General features: G+C 46.2%; 2 protein-coding genes across 5 annotated transcripts in view; one reads left to right on the forward strand and one right to left on the reverse strand.

The window, feature by feature from the left end:
• The window catches only part of NUDT3 (nudix hydrolase 3), a 45,562-nt gene extending 39,389 nt beyond the window's left edge, over positions 1–6,173 (reverse strand). Inside the window, exon 1 of the mRNA XM_068269399.1 lies at positions 6,019–6,173. Coding sequence (XP_068125500.1) covers positions 6,019–6,114 — 96 coding nt within the window. The 5' untranslated portion in view covers positions 6,115–6,173. The remainder of the gene's footprint in view (positions 1–6,018) is intronic.
• A 56-nt stretch (positions 6,174–6,229) lies between these two features.
• Positions 6,230–22,465, forward strand: part of FANCE (FA complementation group E) — a 55,345-nt gene continuing 39,109 nt past the window's right edge. The window contains exons 1-2 of one of the 4 annotated variants that reach the window (XM_068269393.1): positions 6,230–6,300; positions 19,108–19,498. In XM_068269393.1, coding sequence (XP_068125494.1) covers positions 19,307–19,498 — 192 coding nt within the window. In that variant the 5' untranslated portion in view covers positions 6,230–6,300; positions 19,108–19,306. Of the gene's footprint in view, positions 6,301–19,107; positions 19,539–22,465 lie in introns of those variants that run through there. The other 3 variants (XM_068269394.1, XM_068269395.1, XM_068269396.1) reach the window with 3 other exon arrangements.

Genomic DNA, 22,465 nt, shown 5'->3' on the forward strand with positions numbered 1-22,465 from the left:
AGCCAATCACAAGCAGCACAGCACATTCCAGCCTGACTGCCTGAGCCTGACAGAGGAGAGGAGATTAGATCATATAATAGAGATAATACAGCCACTGTGCAATTAGGAAAGGACGCAGTAATCCAGAGCACATTAGAACAGGCATAGGAACTTATAGGATAGAAGAAATAAGGCTCAACATTTTGTTAGAGTCTCTTTAATATTTTGTAATAAAAAGTAAACATTTTATTGTATTGTGTGTGGCCACCTTTCTGGTGATTGTTCGATCACAACTTAGTTAAATCAGAAAAAAAAAAGTTTTTATAATCGGTTGTGATGGATAGGAGGTACAGATTAGCTCATTGATAGTACACAGTAACCAAGCAGCTCTGGGTGACCCAAAACCACAAGGAAGGTATAGGGGACTAAAAGAGACCGAAAAGCCCTCCGACTGAAAAGCAATGCTAAGTGTGGTTTGCCTTCTTAAAACAGAATGAATTTGCAATAATTCAGCTTAACGTGAACACCTGTGGTTACCCACAATGCATCACTACTGCATATGAAAATTATCTCTTTATGCCCCAGAAGCCAAGCTTGCATCCAGAACCGCTGGTGTCTAGCAAGCCTATAGCTTTACATTTTACAGAGCCACACCAACCCCACATGAGACAGCCTGTTTCGAGCTGCTTGGTTACTATGTTGTACTGGTCCAAGCCCTATCCCATAGAGCCATATTAATCCCTGCCATGCACTGAAGAGGACCAAAAATCTGAAACAGGCTGTCTTCATGTGGGGTTGGTATGGCTCTGTAAAATGTAAAGCTATAGGCTTGCTAGACACCAGCGGTTCTGGATGCAAGCTTGGCTTCTGAGGCAAAAAAAGATCATTTGCATATACAGACTTTAAGCTGAATTATCACAAATTCCTTCTTTTTTAAGAAGGCAAACCACACTGTTCATTGATTGTTAAACAGTACAATTTTCAGCAAAGAATCGCCCGAGCGATTAAATATATGCGATCAGATAGGCAGAAAATAAATTTGTTGATGTCCCAAATGGACTGTGAATGATTCTAATGGTGATTGTTCGACGACAAGTTAGTCCATAGGGAAAACTTTTTTTTATTATCAGTTGTGATGGATAGAATGTACAGATTAGTTTTTTGTAATGAAATAATCGCTGTATAACGACACTTTTATCGAAACGCTTGGGTGATCCTTTGCTGAAAATTGTACTGTTAACGGGAACCTTTAGCCAAATAATTGCTCAAGAACTGAAATGATATTCGTCAATCTTTGCAACAAATCTTTGACTTGGGGGGGGGGGAAACAAAAACCAGAGGACCATTTACCATTGCTGCCCCAGCTCAAATGACGTCACACACGCACACCATGTGGTATATGCTGATAGTCACATGTGGCGCCAATGCGGAAATACAGTAAGGACACTCGAGGGACAGCGTGACAGGTAAAGTACAGGCACATAATACAATTTGAGAGATAGCGGCTAGGGTTTCCATCATGTCTATCATTCGTGATTATATAAATACATTGGCTCAAGATTTCCCAACGTCTCAGATCAAGACATTTAACCAATTTCCACCCACAAGTTTCATCTGATTCGATAAAAATTATCAAAATGGTTGGTCGATCGGCCGACAAGTCAACATATGTATGGCCACTTTAATTCTCCAAGTAGCCCCCCCCCCCCCCCCCCCCCGCACAGACTTATGTCCTCCCCTCCATCACCATCTCTATTAATCCCTAAAATATGCTCCTTCCCCTTTACCAGACCACCATCTCCTTTAGTCAGGCAGCACATCTTTCTGATCTGCCACCAGCCACCATGATCTCTGCTCTGCCAATTCCTGAGGTTATGGCACCCCTTCCTCCATCACTGTTATCCAACCCCCCCCCCCCCCCCCTCGAAACATCCATCCAACATCCATGCCTTGCTTACCTGCTTTTTATTGGTGGTCAGTGGCAGTGCATCACTTAACTATAGTATGACACCCTATAGGCCACATACATACTCAGTACTGACAGGTGGAAAAGCAATTATGATTTGATCATAGTGAAGGAATCTGCTGTAACAATTGATGCATGTATGGCCAGCTTTAGGTTAGGGTTACTAATAACAAGATTGGCATGATTAAATTGTAAGGGTAAAATGGGAGATACAGAGTAGAGAGTGCCAGAGGAGAAAGAAGGCGAAGCAGGTGGTTTTGGCACACAGCTCTCAGCGCAGGGCGCTGGCACCAGCGCAGGCACCCCACATCAGCAATGATATGCTGCACGGGGCGTATAAGGGTAATTCAGTGCTCCGGCGATCACCGGACCCCCAAGTTACACCTCCCTCCGAATTGCAACGACTCGGAGGGGAAATAGTATTTAATGCCGCTGGGGAATTTAGCAGTAGCAGGGAGAGTCGATGTGATGAAAGAAATAGCAACCCATTACTTTTTGCAACTTTCTATGCTGTGTATAACTGAGCATGCGCGACTTCTTTCGGACACCTCGCCTGTAATTATTTGCAACTGCCGGTGTCCTGCGATTAAACAGTTATTTCTTCCTTGTGTGGGGGTTACTAGTTGCCACCAAGGGAGGGTTATTAGTTCCCTCCGGGGGGGGGGGTTATTAGTTGTCCATGGGGTTTAGTTACCTTCAGGGGGGTTATTAGTTGCCCGCCAGAGGAGGGTTCTGTGTGAGAATAGGGTTAGGTTGGGTTGAATTTTCTGATAATAATACCTTAAGTCAATGGTTAGGTTGCACTTTCTGATAGCTATGCCTATAAATTAATGCAACCAGTTGCAAAAATGTATGAAGTTGCAAAAATTTTCACCACACCATCATTCGGCTCTCCCTGCACCCAACTCACCAATGGCATACAAATACGTATGCGGAGAAGGTGAGAGGCAATGAGGAGAGGGGAGAAAAGATGAAATAGAGGGAAGAAGCTATTAGCCTCACCAGGATTGCACTTTTATTTGACTTTCCTGTATGACAAGAAGACACTGACATCCAGCACTAGGGGAAGGGAGAAAACAAAGATAAATGAGGAATGGTTGGTGCACACCAAGAGCACGTCTGAGCGCTTTTCAAATCGCCAGCGATTTGAAAAGCGCTTCGCTAATGTTACCTTATGAGTGTTCCCACAGCAGCGCTGTGATTTTTTCAAAATCGCAAACTTGCTGCATGTAGCATTTTTTGGAGCAATTCAGCTGGAATGACTGAGCAAAACCGCTCATTCAAAAATCGCTTCACAAAATTACATCACAAGTCAGTAAGCGCTAGTGGTTGCTATTGTGATTTTGCTGTGCACTAGGCACCAGTGTGTACAGGTCTTCACGCTTTTCATGCTTTGTCAAAAGACCTTGCGATTAAAAAACGCATGCGATTTTAAAAGCGCAGCAGCTGTATTGCAGTCCCATATCACACAGAGGCTACTTTCCTGTAATACAACTCCTGTCCATGCCAAACACAAGTCTGTAAGCAGCACTCCTGAAGTCTAGGGACTGTCGAAAACTTTTCAACTTTTTTAATACCTTATCTGCACATTAGAGATGGAAAGTTCGGATCTTTTCAATGATCCGGATGATTCGAATCGGATCATTGAAAAGATCCGGATCTTTGATCCGAATCTCGGATCATTTTACTACCAAAGCATTCGGGGTGAAATGAATAGGACGGGTCTTTCCCTGCTGTGGACAGGAGAAGGGGAGGGGGGGTAGACACAGAGAAGGGAAGAAGATGGACAGAGGGCAGGGAGTGGACAGAGAAGGGAGGAGGGACGAGCAGAGAGCAGAAATGTTTGTTTGCACACAATACCCACATGCTGCAATCTTATGCTTTACATGTATTTCACCTATATGCTCATCTGTGTACTTTGAATGCAAACGTCGCACAGTGAAAGAAAGCATTCCCCAAAGCATTCCCAGAAGATAAGTGCAGCTGTTTAGAGCGAGTGCAGGAGGATAATATTGCCCTGCAATCACAGTGCCTGCAAAGTTACTGAGCTGTGCTGAGCTGAGCCAAAAGCTTCCAATGTGTTCACTGTGCACAACTACGGAACAGACAGCCTATAATCAGCAGCACGTTATAGCTAGTATGTGTGCTCTACACATATCTGGCAGTGGCACCCATGTCCCCTCTCTCTCATCTACCTGTCTCCCTGCAAGGCTGCCTCCCATCCAACAGAGCGATCCATCTCAGCTCTGCTTCCAGGACCCCGCTGCCCGCTGAGAGGGGGCGTGTCACTCCTAGCCCCGCCCCTTTTGCAATCCAAATCACTCATTTTGATGATTCGGATGATTCGACTCACAAAATAGATTCGGATCAAAGATCCAAATCATTCATGATCCGGACAACACTACTGCACATTAGAGATGGGAAGTTCGGATCTTTTCAATGATCCGGATGATTTGAATCGGATCATTGAAAAGATCCGGATCTTTGATCCGAATCTCGGATCATTTTACTATGGAAGCATTTCGGGGGTGAAATGACTAGCAGGGCAGGAGAAGGAGAGGGGGGTGGACACACAGAGAAGGGGAGAAGATGGACAGAGGGCAGGGAGTGGACAGAGGTGGGAGGAGGGACGAGCAGAGAACAGAAATGTTTGCACACAATACCCACATGCTGCAATCATATGCTTTACATGTATTTCACCTACATGTTCATCTGTGTACTTTGAATGTAAACGTCGCACAGTGAAAGAAAGCATTCCCCAAAGCATGATTCCCAGAAGATAAGTGCAGCTGTTTAGAGCCGAGTGCAGGAAGATCATATTGCGCTGCAATCACAGTGCCTGCAAAGTTACTGAGCTGTGCTGAGCTGAGCCAAAAGCTTCCAATGTGTTCACTGTGCACAACTATGGAACAGACAGCCTGTAATCAGCAGCAGTTATAGCCAGTATGTGTGCTCTACACATATCTGGCAGTGGCACCCATGTCCCCTCTACCTGTCCCTGCAAGGCTGGCTCCCCTGAGTCCCCTCCAACAGAGCGATCCATCTCTGCTCTGCTTCCAGGACCCCGCTGCCCGCTGTGAAGGGGCGTGTCTCTCCTGGCCCCGCCCCTTTTGCGATCCGAATCACTTATTTTGGTGATTCGGATGATTCGACTCACAAAATAGATTCGGCAATCGTTCATGATCCGGACAACACTACTGCACATGCATTCATAACAATGGTGAGAGACCAAACAGATTTTTTCCCACTAACCCTCCAGACAAGTCTGCTCTGCATCATGCTGTGTATATTTACTACCCCTCAGCCAGCCTAGTGGTTCCTGTTGCTTTATAGGAAAACAAACCTGAATACACCAGCCCTAAATCACTGATGAGAGGTGGCCTGGGGAGAAATCTCCCCCCTTCCCAGTCCGTGCCTGCTTGGAGAAGAGTGTCTCTTTCTCAACAATCGCAGTTTTCCTTCAATACAGAATAAATACCTCTAGAAAGCCTATATAAAAACTGTTGCTAAACCATTGAAACATAAAAAAAGAACCATTGAAACATAAAATGTTGCTAGCCACAACCTCATGCTATGCTATTTCCAGCGATGATCCCAGTGACAAGACAATTGACAGCTGTTGCCTGTAGCTCTGCAGTGCACAACACTGGGAGAAACCTACCGGCGCTGCTGCTGTCACTTACAAAGCATACTGCCAACACCGTGGCTGCCTCAACTGGCATTTTTCCTACATATATGGAACAGAATCACGGGTTCTGCATTAGAATCACAACCAGAGGCGCGTGACCATTCCCTCTCTGCAGACATGACCAGAAAGCACAAGTTCTAGTTCACACAAATAAGGTCACTCGGCCTGCGCCCCACAGGCAAGCGAGGAAGGCTGGCCAGCAATCACACACACATACACACATGCATAGCTTCAATGTGGCCACCTGACAGCAATAGACAATAGCGGCACAGACACAAGGCAGGAATCAGTGTGTGAGGCCCCAGCACGGCACATCTCTACCCCATTGTTTACAGCTCCCCCTGTGCCACAGTGCCACCCCCGTGCGCAGACAAAATATACACACTTCATCCTCGGCTCCGTCCCTGAAGCACACGCATGCCGCCCGCTTCTTGAACCCATCCCGATCGTACGTCCGGGTCTGGTTGTTCTTCAGCTTCATCGGAAGATGCTGGATCGTAACGGTTACGGGCTACAGGACCTAAGATGATGTCACGATCAGTTGACCGACCACATGTGTGGGAGGAGCCATTCCAGGGGGACTGGCCAGGGGGGAAGGGGGGAGATGTCCCCCCAGGCCACCTCTCATTCAGTGATTTAGGGCCAGTCCAGTGCCTGGTGTATTCAGGTTTGTTTTTGTATAGGGAACCACTAGACTAGCTGAGGAGTGGTAAATATACACAGCATGATGCAGAGCAGACTTGCCTAGAGGGTCAGTGGGAAAAAATCTGTTTGGTCTCTTACCATTGTTGTAATTACTGCATGTGCAGAAAAGGTATTAAAAAGGTTGAAAAGTTTTCAACAGAGCCTAGACTGTGTTTAGCATGGACAGGAGTTGTAAGTAGCCTCTGTGTGATATGGGACTGCAATACGGATAAGCTCTCTGCTCCATCTCAAGCTATTCTCAATTTCTCTCCAATCCTCCTCTCTCCAGGCTAGTGCACACCAAAATAGCAATAGCAATCACTAGTGCTTAGTGATTTGTGATTGTGATTTTGTGAAGTGATTTTTCAGAGCGATTTTTGAATGAATAAACCTTCTCCGGTTACCTATTTGTACCACATCAGTGAGTTGGGCGCAGGGAGACCCGAATGATGGTGTGGTGAAAATGTTTGCAACTTTAAACAGCTGCATGAATTTATAGGTATAGGTATCAGAAAGCGCAGCCTAAGCATTGACCTAAGGTATTATTAACAGAAAATGCAACCCAACCTGACCCTATTCTCACACAGAACCCTCCTCTGGCAGGCAACTTATAACCCCCCCTGGAGGGAAGTATCCCCCCCCCCCTTCTTGATAGGCAAATAATAATGATAGGCAGGGGGCATGGTTTGGGGGAGGGAGTAATTAGGTGGCACCGGTAGGGGATTGGTTGTCCATCAGCAGGGGGGATCCAGTTAGGGTTAGGCATTGGTAGAGGGAGGGCTCTGTGTGAGAACATAGTGAGATTTAGCTATAATAAAATATTGGTAAAAATTTTATGGGTAATTCCGACAGTGAGGTCACATGTTACGCAACCCACATTACCCAATTAATGTGAACCTTATTAGTATACTGCGCGCTACTTAGGTAACATAGCTTACGGCTAGGTAACGCAGGTACAGCTAATTGAGCAACGTGTACTATCTTACTTTCTGAACTACTGGTAACTTTGCAATGTGGTCCCTGTGCACGGCAACTTTACTGTAGATTAGTGAATACACCCCTATGCCCGTCCATTGCTTTGAAGAATAATGCCGTATGTCAACTCACTGCCCATACAATTCTATGAGCATGTTCACATCTCTGCATTGTAACCTAATTATTTTAACTCGCTGCATGCAATAAGTTTCTGGATGTTGAGAAATATGTGAATTTTCCAAAGACATTAACAAGACTTTGAAATAACGTATTTTATAACTCCCACGGTGTCCACCACAGTACACACATTATAGCGCATGCATTATGCAAAAAAAAATCAGGATGCTATTTTTAATCCACCATAAATGTTAATACCATTAATACAGTAGACTGGCATACAATCTCCAAGCACATCAATTAGAGCGCAGTAGATTTGGGCGCAGCTGGCGCCACCATAGACCGTAATAGGTATTACGGCTATAGCGGCGCACAATAAGTAACTTCGGCGCCATCAGAAGACGGAGCTGAAGTTACTTTTAGAACACTGTAATACGGCCACCAGCAATAGCTGAACACTGAATTACAACATTCCCCACAATCCACTTGGACCTAGAGGAGGAACAGTAATTAATGCCGCCAGGAATGTGCAGGAGCAGGCTAAGCTGTATATTGGCTGTATCCTGCACCCAAGTTTCCCGGCGACGATTTCACTCGTACGCTACAATCACTGGCACCCAGCATAAAGGTGTCCATTGATGTTGCAGTCTTCATACAGTCCTCTCATGCATGTACATTTGAGCAGGCAGCAACTGCCTCTAGAAAAAACATGCAACCTTTTTACTAGACAGTAACCGCACCATATGGCAACCACTGACACAAGCGTGGTTACACATTTTCCCATTTGGTGGTATTATAGTGTAATTGGAAGGCACTTAAGGTGCCCATACATCAGAAGATGTATGGGCAGATCGACCAAGATACAGATCTCTCACTGATCAAATATGATCAGAGAGAGATCTGTTGCCTGCCCATAAACCGCAGGCCGATTCCCAATCGATTTCAGAATGAAATCTCTCGGCCTTCTGACTGCATCCACTGCCCCTGTGCTGTCCGTCCAATGTAAAATGTTCCCCCTGGTGCCTGATGCAGTATACTTTACCTGTCCGTTTCCGCCACTGGCTCCTTCTTCATATACGTGCCCCACATGGTTGTCGGCATATACGTGGACGCTGTATGACGTCACACTTGCACCCACGTTATGGCGACGACCATGTGGGGCGCATGTATGAAGACAGAGCCAGTGGTGGACTCGGACACGTAAAGTATATTGCATTGGGCACCAGGGAGGAACATTTTACATTGGGGGACATAACCGGGGGCCCCGTTTGTCGCTGTTACCGCCGCACACCCGATCGAGCAAGTCGGCCCTACATCTTGCAGCATGTCTAACCAATTTGTCGCATTGTTGATCAGGCATTCTCTTTGTGGCACCAATTTTCATCCAATTTGATAATTATCGAATAGATAGGTCGATTGGCTGCCAAGTCACCTGATGTATGGCCACCTTTACTATTACTATTTAGGTGGCTAAACGGCGCCTTAAAATCCATTCATCTGGAGGCTTTATTCTAGCCTGCATGTAATCTCTTGGGTTAGGTTAAAAAAGGGCATTGCGGTGTGCTTGTGTAACCCCTCCAACTATGGCACCTCCAGCTTCATAAATCATCTGGCCAATAAGCACAATCCTGAGCATGAGGAATTCAAGAGGCTGAAGGAAGCTGGCGCTGGCCCTTGCAGTGGTCAGAGCACCATAACCCCCTTTGCCATTCCTGCCAACACTGAGGCCTGTTCAGGCAGCCAGTCCTCCTCAGTGGTCTCCTCTGCTCCCTCCTCGGCTTCCCATGCAAGCCCAAAACGCCACCACCACCAGACCCTGCTGAGTGAGTCGTTCGTGGTCAGGGCTCAGCCTCCCGGCAGCTGTCGCATACGCCAGCTGAACGGCTTGCTTACACAGGCCATGTCCTCCCAGCTCCTCCCGTACTCGTTTGTGCAGGAGGGGAGCCAGATGCGTGTGCTCCTGCAGTGCGCAGCGCCGGATTGGCCAATCCCCAGCCGGCACTACTTCACACGCACGGCCATCCCAGCACTGCACCAGTTTGTGAAGGCCAAGGTGGAATGTGGGCTTGACCATGCGGTGGGTGCGCGCGTCCATGTGACCATGGACTCATGGTCAAGCCGGTTTGGGACAGGCCGGTACCTCTCTTCTACCGCGCACTGGGTCAGTATGGTGGAAGGGGGTGAGGAGGGGACAGCAGCATCATCACCCCAGTGGGTGGTGCCACCACGCAGCAGAGTCAGGGGAAGTGCAGCAGGTTCCAGCTCTGATCCGGATCCATCCTCCGGCAAACCCGCTGCCAAACACCCCCGCCTCAGCAGTAGCGTGAAGGCCCGCCACTGCCAAGTGCTGCTGCAGATGGTCACCCTGGGGAAGAAAAAACTTACGTCAGACCACGTCCTGGCCAAACTCCAAGAGCAGGAAAGGAGTTGGCTGACCCCCAGAGGCCTGAAAGTCGGAGAGGTGCTGGCCGACAATGGGGCCAACCTGGTTGCTGCCATCCACCGGGGAGACCTCACCCACATCCCCTGTCTGGCCCACGTCCTGATCCTGGTGGTGCAGAAATTCCTGCACACCTACCAGGACATGGACACTCTTTTGGGAGCAGCAAGGCGAACCATGGGTAGTTTTCGCCGCTCGGGTTCCCACGGCACTGGCTCATCAAAGACATTCCAACATGCTGTAATTCGACCCTGGCCATGTTGGAGCGTCTGGTGGAACAGAGGCAGGCTGTCAACCACTACCTGGCCAAAGCCACCATGGAGGCCAACTTGTCCGGGACCGGCACCACCCACCTCCCGGACATCATCTGCCCTGCTGAGTGGGGAAAAATGCAGCTGGTGTGCTTGGTGCTGGCACCCTTCCTAGAGGCCACCAACATGGTCAGCCGGGACTGTGCATCGTGAGTGGGTGACCATGGTGTGCATGCTGGACAAGGCCCTCGATGCTCTGCTGGAAGTGGGAGAGGCAGCATTGATCCAGCAGGAGCAGCAGCCACCCGCACAGTCCACCTCTGTACGGCAGGAGGAGGAGGTGGAGGACTTGGAGGTCCTTGGAGAGAGCAGGAGGATGATCAGGAATCAGAGGAGGAGGACAGCACTGTCAGCGGTGCAGAAGATGATGTGTCAGCAGAGATGGCATCCCTCTTCCCCATGGCAGCGCACATGCTGCAGTGCCTGCGCAGTGACCCAAGGGTGAAGCAGATGCATGCTCGGGAGGACACCTGGATCACCCTGATGCTAGACCTGTAACGATCCGCTCAGCTGCCTGCGCAGGCAGGCAGCCTTTTGATCATTATTCAGGTCTGCATGCTGCAGGACTCTGGAATGAAGACCTTCTGTCAGTTTTGCAGCTTGTGCTTGCTGAGGAATTTGCATACGTTGTCATGCAAATTGCCTGGCCACATTCATTGGAGGCGTGTACTATAAGTACTATGTGTGTCCCACAATGCTTCGCTGCTCATAGAGGTTTGTTCCTGCTGGACTCACCTGGAGTGTCAGCCACTGCTATCTTAGTATAGTTAATTCTTGGGGAGTGCTCCTTGCATTCCTAGTTAGTGCAGTCAGTTTGTGTATAATTTGTACTGCCTATTCTGTCCTGTCTTGTCTGTCGCGATTGCGCTGTCACCAGCGGCGGTTGATAGCGAATCGCTCTGTCTTGTTTGGATCGCACTAGCCTCTAGCGGTAGCGGCTGTGGATCCTTCTGATCTAGTTCCTGGAGTGTAAGCTGGAGCAGCGGTTGCTACCAGCTACCTCATCTGATCTGTCTTGTTTTAGATCGCACTAGCCGCTAGCGTTAGCGGCTGTGGATCTTTCTGATCTGTGTTCCTGCTTGGATCACACTTGCTCTGGCGGAAGAGCGGTGGATCCTTTCTGCCTAGTTCCTGTTTCTCGTTTGTCTGTCTTGTCTGATACGGGCGCTTGCTGTAGGCTCGATGAGGTAACCGTTAAGCAAGCGTTCACGTTCTTTGTTTCGTGTTTGTCTGTTGATGGTTAGTTAGGCGTGCTTGTCTCTATTGTGCTTATCACGTGGAGACCGCGCATAACCGCGTGCACTGTTGCGAATGAGTGCGGTGTTCGCGGTTAGCTAGCGTTTATTATTTTCCGTATCTTCTCATTGTATGATTTGCTGTTCCTTTGCTATCCTCGTATTCTGTTCTGATCTGCCTTGTGTCACTTCTGGCAATTGCCGTTCTTGGCGGTTGCGTTTCTGTTTCGCACCTGCTGTTGTGTGTGCGCGGTCGCGGGGTGGCGACTAGATTGGAGCACACACATACAACCTGTCCCTTTGCTCGTTCTCATTCGCAATCGCTTCTCTTGCGATTGCGTTCTGCGCTTCGTGCAATTCCTGTCTGGCATTTGTGGAGGTGCAGGGGATTGGTTCCTCTGCACTCCCCAGCGCCCTCTGCCGACAGGAATTTCCCTCTACTGGTGCTTGCACCAAAAGCTGGGTTCTAGTATCTTGACACGCTTGTGGAGGACCTCCGCAGTGTCAGCGCACATCTTTGTGCGCTGAACACGGAGATATCCCACAATCGTTACAAGACCCACGGCTGAAGGGGAAGCTGGCTCAGTTCCTGCCTGTAGGAGACCTTGTGCACCGAATGAGGGACTTGCAGCGGATTCTGGTTTTGGCGCTTGGAGGAAGCCTTCTCCCAGACTCCCACCCCCCCCCCCCTGCTGTCACAGTCCAGCAAGCACAGCAGCAGGTGCCTGCATCCAGCAGCAGCAGGTGCCCAACAAACCTGCTGTCTCTGACAAAGGCGCTCTACTCCATGCCAGTACCGCTGCCTACAGAGGAGGTGCCTGCAGCAGCATCCTGGTGGCCAACTACATGCGGTCCTACAGCGGGCTTGACACCGACACCCCTGTGGACCCCTTGGATTACTGGGTTAAGCACCTGGATATCAGTACACCCTGGAAGTGCTGTCCTGCCCGCCTTTCAGCGTGCTGTCAGAAAGGTGCTTTAAGTGTGGCCGGTGGCATGGTCACCGAGAAGCGCTCTTGTCTGTCCCCCCAGTCTGTGGACAGACTGACTTTTCTGAAAATGAACCAGGCTTGGGTGGAAGGTGAGTTCCTGGCCCCTGTTGTTAGCAAGAGGGGGAAATGAAGTGGCTGAGTGGGAATCACTATGCCTGACTTACCACCACCCTTTACCACCACAACCTCCTGACTCCATCTTCATTGATAAGCCAGGATCAAAAATTTTTTTACAGCCGTGGTACTATCAACACTAGGTGTCATGGTGATTATCTGAACACAATTGCTGTGTAATTTTTTTGGAGGTGTCTGTGCTGTCCAAGTTGTGGGGAGGCCCCAACTGCGGCAGTACGACCGCTTCCTGGAACCTCTCCTTTTTAATGTTTTACCTGTGCCGTGGTACCAACACTAGGTGCCATAGTGATTATCTGAACACAATTGCTGTGTAATTTTTTTGGAGGTGTCTGTGCTGTCCAAGTTGTGGGGAGGCCCCATCTGCAGCAGTACAACCGCTTCCTGGAACCTCTCCTTTGTAATGTTTTACCTGTGCCGTGGTACCCATGGTGATTATCTTAACACAATCGCCGTGTAATTTTTTGGAGGTGTCTGGGCTGATAACTGTGCTGTCTCAGTTGTGCGGTTGGACTTTGGACACAATGTGGGCTGCACGACCGCTGTCTGGAACCTAGTCCTGATGTTAATTGACAGCCATTTTTTTTTTGGGGGGGGGGGATTTTAAGTCCCCACATCATCAATAAGTGTTTCCCTTTAAAAATACATGATGCTACATGCCTCATTTAGGCCCCGTTCACACTTGCGTTTTTCTGCCAAACGGACCGGGTGACCTGATCGGATCCGGATCGGAACCGTACGGTTCTGATCCGATCCGGATCCGGTCAGGTTGCATTAGGTGTACATCAGGATGCGATCCGGAACCGTTTGGCAAAAGAGAGTAGAAATAAATAAAAATTTTGGGGTCTGGGAGGTCAGCAGAAGGTGCACCTGTGGAATCGGGTCCTCTGCTGTATAGGCCTCACCTCCACCTCCGACATACTGCCAACAGCTCTAGCATGTTAAAAGTCACTGCTGCTCCACTCCAAAATGCTTGCCCATGTGTCCCCATCCAAAATCGACCTCGCTAGAATACGCATAGGAAGTGGGGTAGAACGTCAGGTGTTTGTAGCCAGTGTGTTCTGTGCTTCCGTTTCCCATTGCTTTTCTGTTTCCGGGTGGTGCAGTGAGGCTCCGGTCCGGGTGCTTGGGACGGATGAGCCGGACCAAAAAATAGCGCATGTTGGAAAAGTGTCCGGATCCGGTCCGGCTCCGTACTGTACGGAACGGACGCGTGTGAACGTCCGCATAGCCTTTGCATTGCTATGCGGAACGTACGTTCCGTTTGTACAGTATATGGTCCAGATCCGATCAGGCAACGCTAATGTGAACCGGGCCTTACCCTAAAAAACGATTTAGAAGCAATGTAAAGGCCACTTCCGGTTTTCTGTCCGGATAACCGAATCCGCCCGGATACTGAGGCCGGATATCCGATTCGGATTCAGATCATAAAATTTTGAACTCGGATATCCGACCCGGATCAGATATCGGGGTATCCGGGTCCAAATCTGATTTGGATTTTGAAAAGGGGTATCAGAGCAGCACTGGTTAGGAGCACACTTGTCTGTGCGAAAACCCCTTTCGTTTTCTGCCATTTGCATAACTGTTTTTTCCTGCATTTTGCGTTTTTCCATTTGCATTTTATGTGTGTTTTTTTTTGTGCATTTCCATATAAATAGCATAGTATGTGAATCACATGAAGACAGAACTTGCTAATCAAGTCGCACAGCAATACCTAACATTATATGCAAATTTGTTTTCCACTATGCACCTCAGGCCTTGTTCACAATATAAATCGCCAGCGATATCGCAAGTGCTGAGAGATTAATAGAGTGATTTTGTCAGCGCTTTACCCAGCGATTTTCGCATAGAAAAGCGCTTTTATAAGCGCTATGGTGGAGCGATGTTTTTTTTTTCACTTCCTGACGTAAGTCAGGAAGTGAACTCTTTGACCCGGAAATGAATAAATACAATGTATTTATTCATTAAAGAGCTTGGGAAATTGCAATTTAAAGTGCATTTTTAAGCGCTTTGCGATTTCCCTATACTTTCTATTGAATCGAAAACGCTCAGAAAATGGTGCAGGAGCGTTGGATAGAAAGCTCATCGCTTATGTGAGAATACTAACATAATCCAACATTGCACTAGCACTTTTAAGGCGATTTTTTTTTTAAATCGACAGGGCTAAAAAAAGAGCGAAATCGCTCTAAGTGCGAACAAGCCCTAACAGGATGTCATTGAACTAAGTGGGCTCCCTGCTTCACGCTACAACAAGGGTGTAGCACAACATGAACTTTGCAGTGCCAGGACAGTTGGCCGCAGGGCCAGCCAAATAATGGCTCACCCTGCTGCTGCTGAAACACCGGGCGGCGTCAATTACTATTCCGAGTTGTAGCAAATAAGAGGGACAAGAAAGTGAATGGTGGTAAATAGAAAATGCAGAACCGTCATGATGGATCTGATTATTAAACAACAATCATTTATTTCCAAAAGTGTATATACAGTGGTTTGCAAAAGTATTCGGCCCCCTTGAAGTTTTCCACATTTTGTCACATTACTGCTACAAACATGAATCAATTTTATTGGAATTCCACATGAAAGACCAATACAAAGTGGTGTACACGTGAGAAGTGGAACGAAAATCATACATGATTCCAAACATTTAAAAAAAAAAAATAACTGGAAAGTGAGGTGTGTGTAATTATTCAGCCCCGAGTCAATACTTTGTAGAACCACCTTTTGCTGCAATTACAGCTGCCAGTCTTTTAGGGTATGTCTCTACCAGCTTTGCACATCTAGAGACTGAAATCCTTGCCCATTCTTCTTTGCAAAACAGCTCCAGTCAGATTAGATGGACAGCGTTTGTGAAGAGCAGTTTTCAGATCTTGCCACAGATTCTCGATTGGATTTAGATCTGGACTTTGACTGGGCCATTCTAACACATATGTTTTGTTTTAAACCATTCCATTGTTGCCCTGGCTTTATGTTTGGGGTCGTTGTCCCATCAACTCTGACCAGCTTCCCTGTCCCTGCTGAAGAGAAGCAGCCCCAGAGCATGATGCTGTCACCACAATATTTGACAGTGGGGATGGTGTGTTCAGGGTGATGTGCAGTGTTATTTTTCCACCACACATAGCGTTTTGCATTTTGGCCAAAAAGTTCCATTTTGGTCTCATCTGACCAGAGCACCTTCTTCCACGTTTGCTGTGTCCCCCACATGGCTTGTGGCAAACTGCAAATGGGACTTCTTATGCTTTCTTCTTGCCACTCTTCCATAAAGGCCAACTTTGTACAGTGCATGACTAATAGTTGTCCTATGGACAGAGTCTCCCACTTGAGCTGTAGATCTCTGCAGCTCGTCCAGTCACCATGGGCCTCTTGACTGCATTTCTGATCAGCGCTCTCCTTGTTCAACCTGTGAGCTTAGGTGGACGGCCTTGTCTTGGTAGGTTTACAGTTGTGCCATACTCCTTCCATTTCTGAATGATCGCTTGAACAGTGCTCCGTGGGATGTTCAAGGCTTTGGAAAACTTTTTGTAGCCTAAGCCTGCTTTAAATTTCTCAATAACTTTATCCCTGACCTGTCTGGTGTGTTCTTTGAACTTCATGGTGTTGTTGCTCCCAATGTTCTCTTAGACAACCTCTGAGGCCTTCACAGAGCAGCTGTATTTGTACTGACATTAGATTACACACAGTTGCACTCTATTTAGTCATTAGCACTCATCAGGCAATGTCTATGGGAAACTGACTGCACTCAGGTCAAAGGGGGCTGAATAATTACGCACACTCCACTTTGTAGTTATTTATTTGTAAAATATATTTGGAATCGTATGATTTTCGTTCCACTTCTCACGTGTACACCACTTTGTATTGGTCTTTCACGTGGAATTCCAATAAAATTGATTCACGTTTGTGGCAGCAGTATGACAAAATGTGGAAAACTTCAATGGGTCTGAATACTTTTGCAAACCACTGTAGGTGTCTTATATAACAGTCGTTTGCACAAGCGCATAATCCATCACCCAACAAACTATGAGGTCACTTCTGTATGTGCGCGCAATATTCACTACTGATCGGTTGTTTAAACATGAAGCCAGTTATATCTTGTATAAGATCTTTAATTTAAAGAGACACTGAATCGAAAAAATATATGATATAATGAATTAGTTGTGTAGTACGGATAATTACTAGAACATTAGAAGCAAAGAAAATATTCTCATATTTTTATTTTCAGTTACCGTATATACTGTTTTTTATAACATTGCTTCATTCTCTAATATTTGTAGTTTACACACTACTCAGCATTCTAAAGATTTTTTCAGTGCAGGCTGTGAACTTTTGACCTGTCCTGTGCAGAAGAAAAAAAATATAGTGACAGACAGTTGAGATAACAACCTTCAGAAGTCAGAGCTCTCTGCCACTAAAAGTGGTGGAGCTTAATGGCTTATTAGCATAGATAACAACTGGAGTTTATTTAACTCTTCCTGTACTGGAAACAATATTACTTATGTCTCTGCTCCTAATGTTTTATTTCTTAGCTGTACTACACATACAAACCATTATATCATAATTAATTTTTTTTGCTTCAGTGTCTCTTTAAGAGCTTGCCATTCCAGTTGATATCTGTCGGCTAATTATTTGTTGTTCAGAACAATAGTATCTAAAGTGTCTATGTAGCTTATGGCATAACATTTCACATTGCTCCAATGGGTTCAGAACTTAAAGAGTAACTGTCAGGCTGCAGAAGCTAATTTAAACCTCTATTCTCCTGTGTTAAACAGTTTAGAAGGAAGCTCAAAAGCCATTAGTGAAGATAAAAATCTCAGTTACCTTTGATGTGTGCTTATCAGCAAGTCTGTTATAGACCCATAAAGACGCAAGCCGCAGCTAAACTGCAAAGCATTCTGGGGCCCTCCCCTCGGCTGCTAATGAGACGTTACAGAAGCTTGTAATCAGTCTAGCTGTGTAGCACTGATAAATCTCGGGGCAGAGTACTCTGCAGGAGTCAGCTATTGTTCCTAGCCACATGGCTCATTAATATTCACTGCACACTGTGTTGTTCAAATACGAGCTTATCTGTGATCAGGAAGCAGGCAGGACATGAGGACACATTTGACAGAAAAACATGGAGCCTGCCATGAGCTGTCAGGAGCATCTATCTCTGCATATACTATATACAAATTCTGTGAAATCCAAACGTGGACAGTGAAATGCATATGTAATGTAAGTACAGCCAATCTTTAGCTACTGATATATGTGTTTATTTTCTCTGAGACCTTATACCTAACAGCTCCTCTTTAACAAATTTTCATGAATTAGGTCGCTTGATGGCATCAGACCTAATAAAAAAAATCAGGCTCTGTACACGCATCCAATTTTAATCTGCAGATGACTGGCCAATTTTACCACTGCCATGTAGTATGAGATTTTGAATACTTTGGACAGACTGTGTTGGCATGCTCTCATACTACACGGAAGTGTCAAAATTGGCCAGTTATCTGCAGATAAAAATTGGATGTGTGTATGGATCTTCACACCAATGAAACTGATCTGAGATATTAAGAATAATCATTTAAAGCCTGCTATGCACTTTCAATTGAGATTGGCGAATCACTGACCAATTTTACATCCTATTGTAGTATGAGGGTAAACAGATATTGAATACTATAAGCAGATGTGTTGGTAAACCCTTTTGTGGTAAAATTGGTCAGTGATTGACTAATAACAATTGCAAGTTTGTACCAAGCTTTATTGTTTGTGATCCTTTTAGTTCATCATTTTGAAGAACAATTAGAACCTGTTGTAATTTTTACAAAAATGATTGTTTAAGTTAAATTTCATAAAATATATACCTGTATACTATAGTCAGCATTCATTTTGTGGGTCACAAAACATTTCCCCACTGGAAAATGTTTTGCTGATGGCTGCTGCTACAGGAACAAGAATAAAGTATATAAAGATAGGACCAAGCCAGGCAAAGGTTCTGCACCTTCAATGCTATACAAACATAAAAAAAGCACAGTCAAGGTGCGTACACACATGCGACTATAGTCGTTTGTAACGATCGTTCCCCGATCTTTACCAACGACGATCGTTACAAAAAACGAACCAACGACTATTAAGGCAAACGACGAACGAGCCAAATCGCTCCAAAAGAAAGTTCTGTCTCGGCGGATTTTAACCAACGACGATCGTTTGCAAAAGTAGTACATCGTTGGAAACGGTCGTTCGTACTAGGCTTGACATGCGCATTTCACAATTTCTCCATGAAACTTCTCATTTTTATGCGCAGGCGCAATAGTTGCTTTACGTGATGTAACGTTCGTTCTAACAATCAGATCGTTACACACCTTTTAAAACTAACTTTACTTAGGTCGTTCTTTCATCAATTAAAAGTTCGTTCGTCGTCCTCAACGAATGATCGTTGTCGCATGTGTGTACGTAGCATCACAGTTGCAGTTGATATTCAACACTTCAATCAATCCGAACTGCCTTTTAAAAAGACAGACCCTATTTTTGAATTCAGTCACTAATTTGTCCCTTGTACAGGTCTAGTGTTTTCTGCTGTATAAATAAGTGTATGTTTGTCCCTCTTTCCCATTTCAAAAGGTTGGGAGGAATGACCAGTTCTTTCAGGAAATTGAGCTTTATTGCCGCTGCCCTAGATTGAATTTTCTTCTCCGCCATGCATCGGAGAGCAAGACAGACGCAAAGGAAAGCTGAGAGGCTGGCCTAGATTTTCTTCAGACGACTAGAACATCATCACACTGCTCATTTGCATAGTGTTGTACGAACTACAGCACCCATAATGCATTGTGAAGACTTCCTGCTTCCCAGCTATGCCTATTCTTCTCACACCTCTTCCTTCCTGAGTTGCTTGAAAAGCTGCATAAGAACATCTTCCAGTTTACTGTGGCAGAGGCTTGCTGCCTGTGGAAAGGATATGGTAAATAGGAGTTTTACCCTTCCTGTCCTCCACTCTTCTGCTGAGCAACAGTATGTAAGATACTTAAGAAAACCACTTATATAGCCTGGAAAAGGTATTCAAACATGACAGTACGCAGAGAGATCTAAATGAATGATAGGTGCTGATTTACTGTATGCTCACACATGGATTGTAGCACAATGTGCAATTTCAGTTTCAATAAATATTTATCACCAGTTTATTGGGAATTAATGATAATGCATGTTGCATTGCAATATGTATTTCATTAACATCTGGGTAGAGATGGCCATTGAGATGCAAATGATTTCAGCTTGCATGCAAACCTAATGAAAATTTCTGCTTACAAATGTACTTCCGCCTGCTTTTGATTGGTCAGTTATTATCCACCATGATGGACATTATCAGTATGAAGTATTAGGTAATATACTGTAGATTGATTACTGAGTTGCAGAACATATGTGATCCAGTAAACCTGGACTGAATTTACCAAAGAGTGTATCCTAGTCAAAGTTTGCAATTATCACCTGTGTCACATCACTATACAGTGATATTGGCTAGCAAATTAGAGTGTGTGCTACTGCAGTACCATTAACACCTACAGTAACATTTATAAATGTGAGATGGGGACTTAAAGTGAACCTCCGGACTAAATATCTACTCAGCAGAACTGAAAAGGCTTGGTTTTTCTTTAACAGTTTCACAGTATCAGAACTTTGTTTTTCTTACCAAAGCATCATTTTTAGCTACATTTTTTACCTAAGCTCCACCCATCAAAGAAAAAAAGCCTTTTTTTCCCTGATGCTGTGCAGAGCATGATGGGATTTCCTATGTTGTTCACGTTGCCTAGCAACTGGGAGAGGTGCTCAGGACACAGGACAGTTGGAACTGTGTCTCATGCTCCCTGTCATCTCCTTTCAACCAAAAAGATGGCTGCCATCATGAAATCAAACATTTACCTGTTCTTTTAAAACAGGGTAGGTAAGAGATTATATTACCTATCTATTTTAATTAACATAATTAATGTAACTTAATGACAGTATGTTTGTTTAACTACCTGCGGACCGAGCGAGTGTGAATCTACATCGGGCAGGGGGCGCTGCGGTCCTGACCGGACGTAAACTCTACGTCCCATTGACCGCACGCCCCAGCCCGTCTCCGCCGCTCGGTCCGCTCTGCCCCGCCGCTCGTTGCTGCCCTGCCGCCTCTATGACGGCAGAGCACTGTGAGCCGGGCAGGAGCCGTTTTCATTGGCTCCTGGCCCTGTCATTCATGTAAGCTGCTTTCATTGGCTTACATGGAGTGACAGGGTCAGGAGCCAATGAAAGCGGTTCCTGACCAGCGCACAGCACTCTGCTGTCATAGCAACGGCAGAGAGAGCAGCCTGCGGCGGGGACAGAGCGGCGTGTTCGTCGGGAGCGACGGATCATTGCGGCGATTCGTCGGGAAGCGGCGATTTACGGGAATAGCACCCTCTAGTCCTTAAGGGGGCAGAGGGTGCTGGTCCAGAAAGGGTTAAAGAGAATCTGTATTGTTAAAATCGCACAAAAGTAAACATTCCAGTGCGTTAAGGGACATCCTTTATTCCCCTCTGTCACAATTTCGCCGCTCCCCGCCGCATTAAAAGTGGTTAAAAACAGTTTTAAAAGGTTTGTTTATAAACAAACAAAATGGCCACCAAAACAGGAAGTAGGGTGATGTACTGTATGTCCACACATAGAAAATACATCCATACACAAGCAGGCTGTATACAGCCTTCCTTTTAAATCTCTAGAGATCATTTGTGTGTTTCTTTCCCCCTGCAGCTCTCATGCACTGAATTGTCAGGCTGTTTCTTCCTGCAGAGTGCAGACAGCTCTGCCCCTGTCTGTAATTCCTCAGTATGTGAAAGCTTAGAGGACGATTTATCCAGCTTGTAAAGATAATAGAGCAGAGAGAAACTGCCTTAATCTAAATAACACACAGGCAGTGTGCATAGAGGGGCCCGGAGGGGGGCGTGCATAGCAGAACCACAACACTGAAGAACTTGGCAGCCTTCCAGACACAGGGCGACAAGTCCGACAGGGGAAAGATAAGCTGATTTATTATAGAGATGGTGATAGTAGAAAGTGCTGCAGTAACCCAGAGCACATTAGAATATGTTTTGGAATTTGTAGAATGGTAGAAAACAGGATGCAATTTTTGTTACAGAGTCTCTTTAAGCTGGAGTTCCTCTTTAAGAAAAAAATATACATACCTGGGGCTTCCTCCAGCCCCCTCCAAGCTTATCCCTCCCACACCATCCCCCTCACTCGTCCGCAACAGACTCAGGTAATTTGTCAAATCGGGGCGCAGTCCGTCCGCGTGCACTCCCCCATCTTGCTCCTGTCACCAGGATTGTTCTCCACCTGCACAGTAATACTGCACAGATGCAGAACACTCCCAGCGATAGGAGCATGTGTGCGGCCGGCCATGTATGTGTAGTTGGCCTCATACCAGAGGACTTTCTGGGGCCAATTGCGGATGAACGAGGAGGCGAAGGAGAACAGCGTGGGAGTGGTTAGCCTGGAGGGGGCTGGAGGAAGCCCCAGGAATGTATATTTTCTAGTTATAGTTTAAAGTCTACCTGAGATTAAGGGAACAAAAGGTTGTTTACTTACCTGGGGCTTCTTCCCGCCCCCTGTAGTCTGTCAGCTCCCTCCATGTCCTCCCGGGCCCATCTGTTGTACGGCTGCCCAGTCTGCGACTCAGCTCAGTTGTGGACTACTGCAGGTACACGGACCCGGCCTTGCGCCTCCCCAATTGCGTTCCCATTTTCGGGAGTGTTCTGTGCATGCGCAGTTTGTGAAAATTTGTAACTGTGCTTGTGCAGAACACTTATGGCTACGGCAGCACAGTGGAGCAGGTGTTTTACTTGGAACAGCCCATGCACAGTAGACTTCCCAGCAACGCAGTGGAGTGGACCAAAGAGGACATTGAGGAAGCTGACAGATTACAGGAGGCTGGAAGAAAACCCAGGTAAGTCAAAATCCTCTTGTTCTCTTC

This window comes from Hyperolius riggenbachi, chromosome 2, assembly GCF_040937935.1.
Source record: "Hyperolius riggenbachi isolate aHypRig1 chromosome 2, aHypRig1.pri, whole genome shotgun sequence".
In the NCBI taxonomy this organism is placed as follows: domain Eukaryota; kingdom Metazoa; phylum Chordata; class Amphibia; order Anura; family Hyperoliidae; genus Hyperolius; species Hyperolius riggenbachi.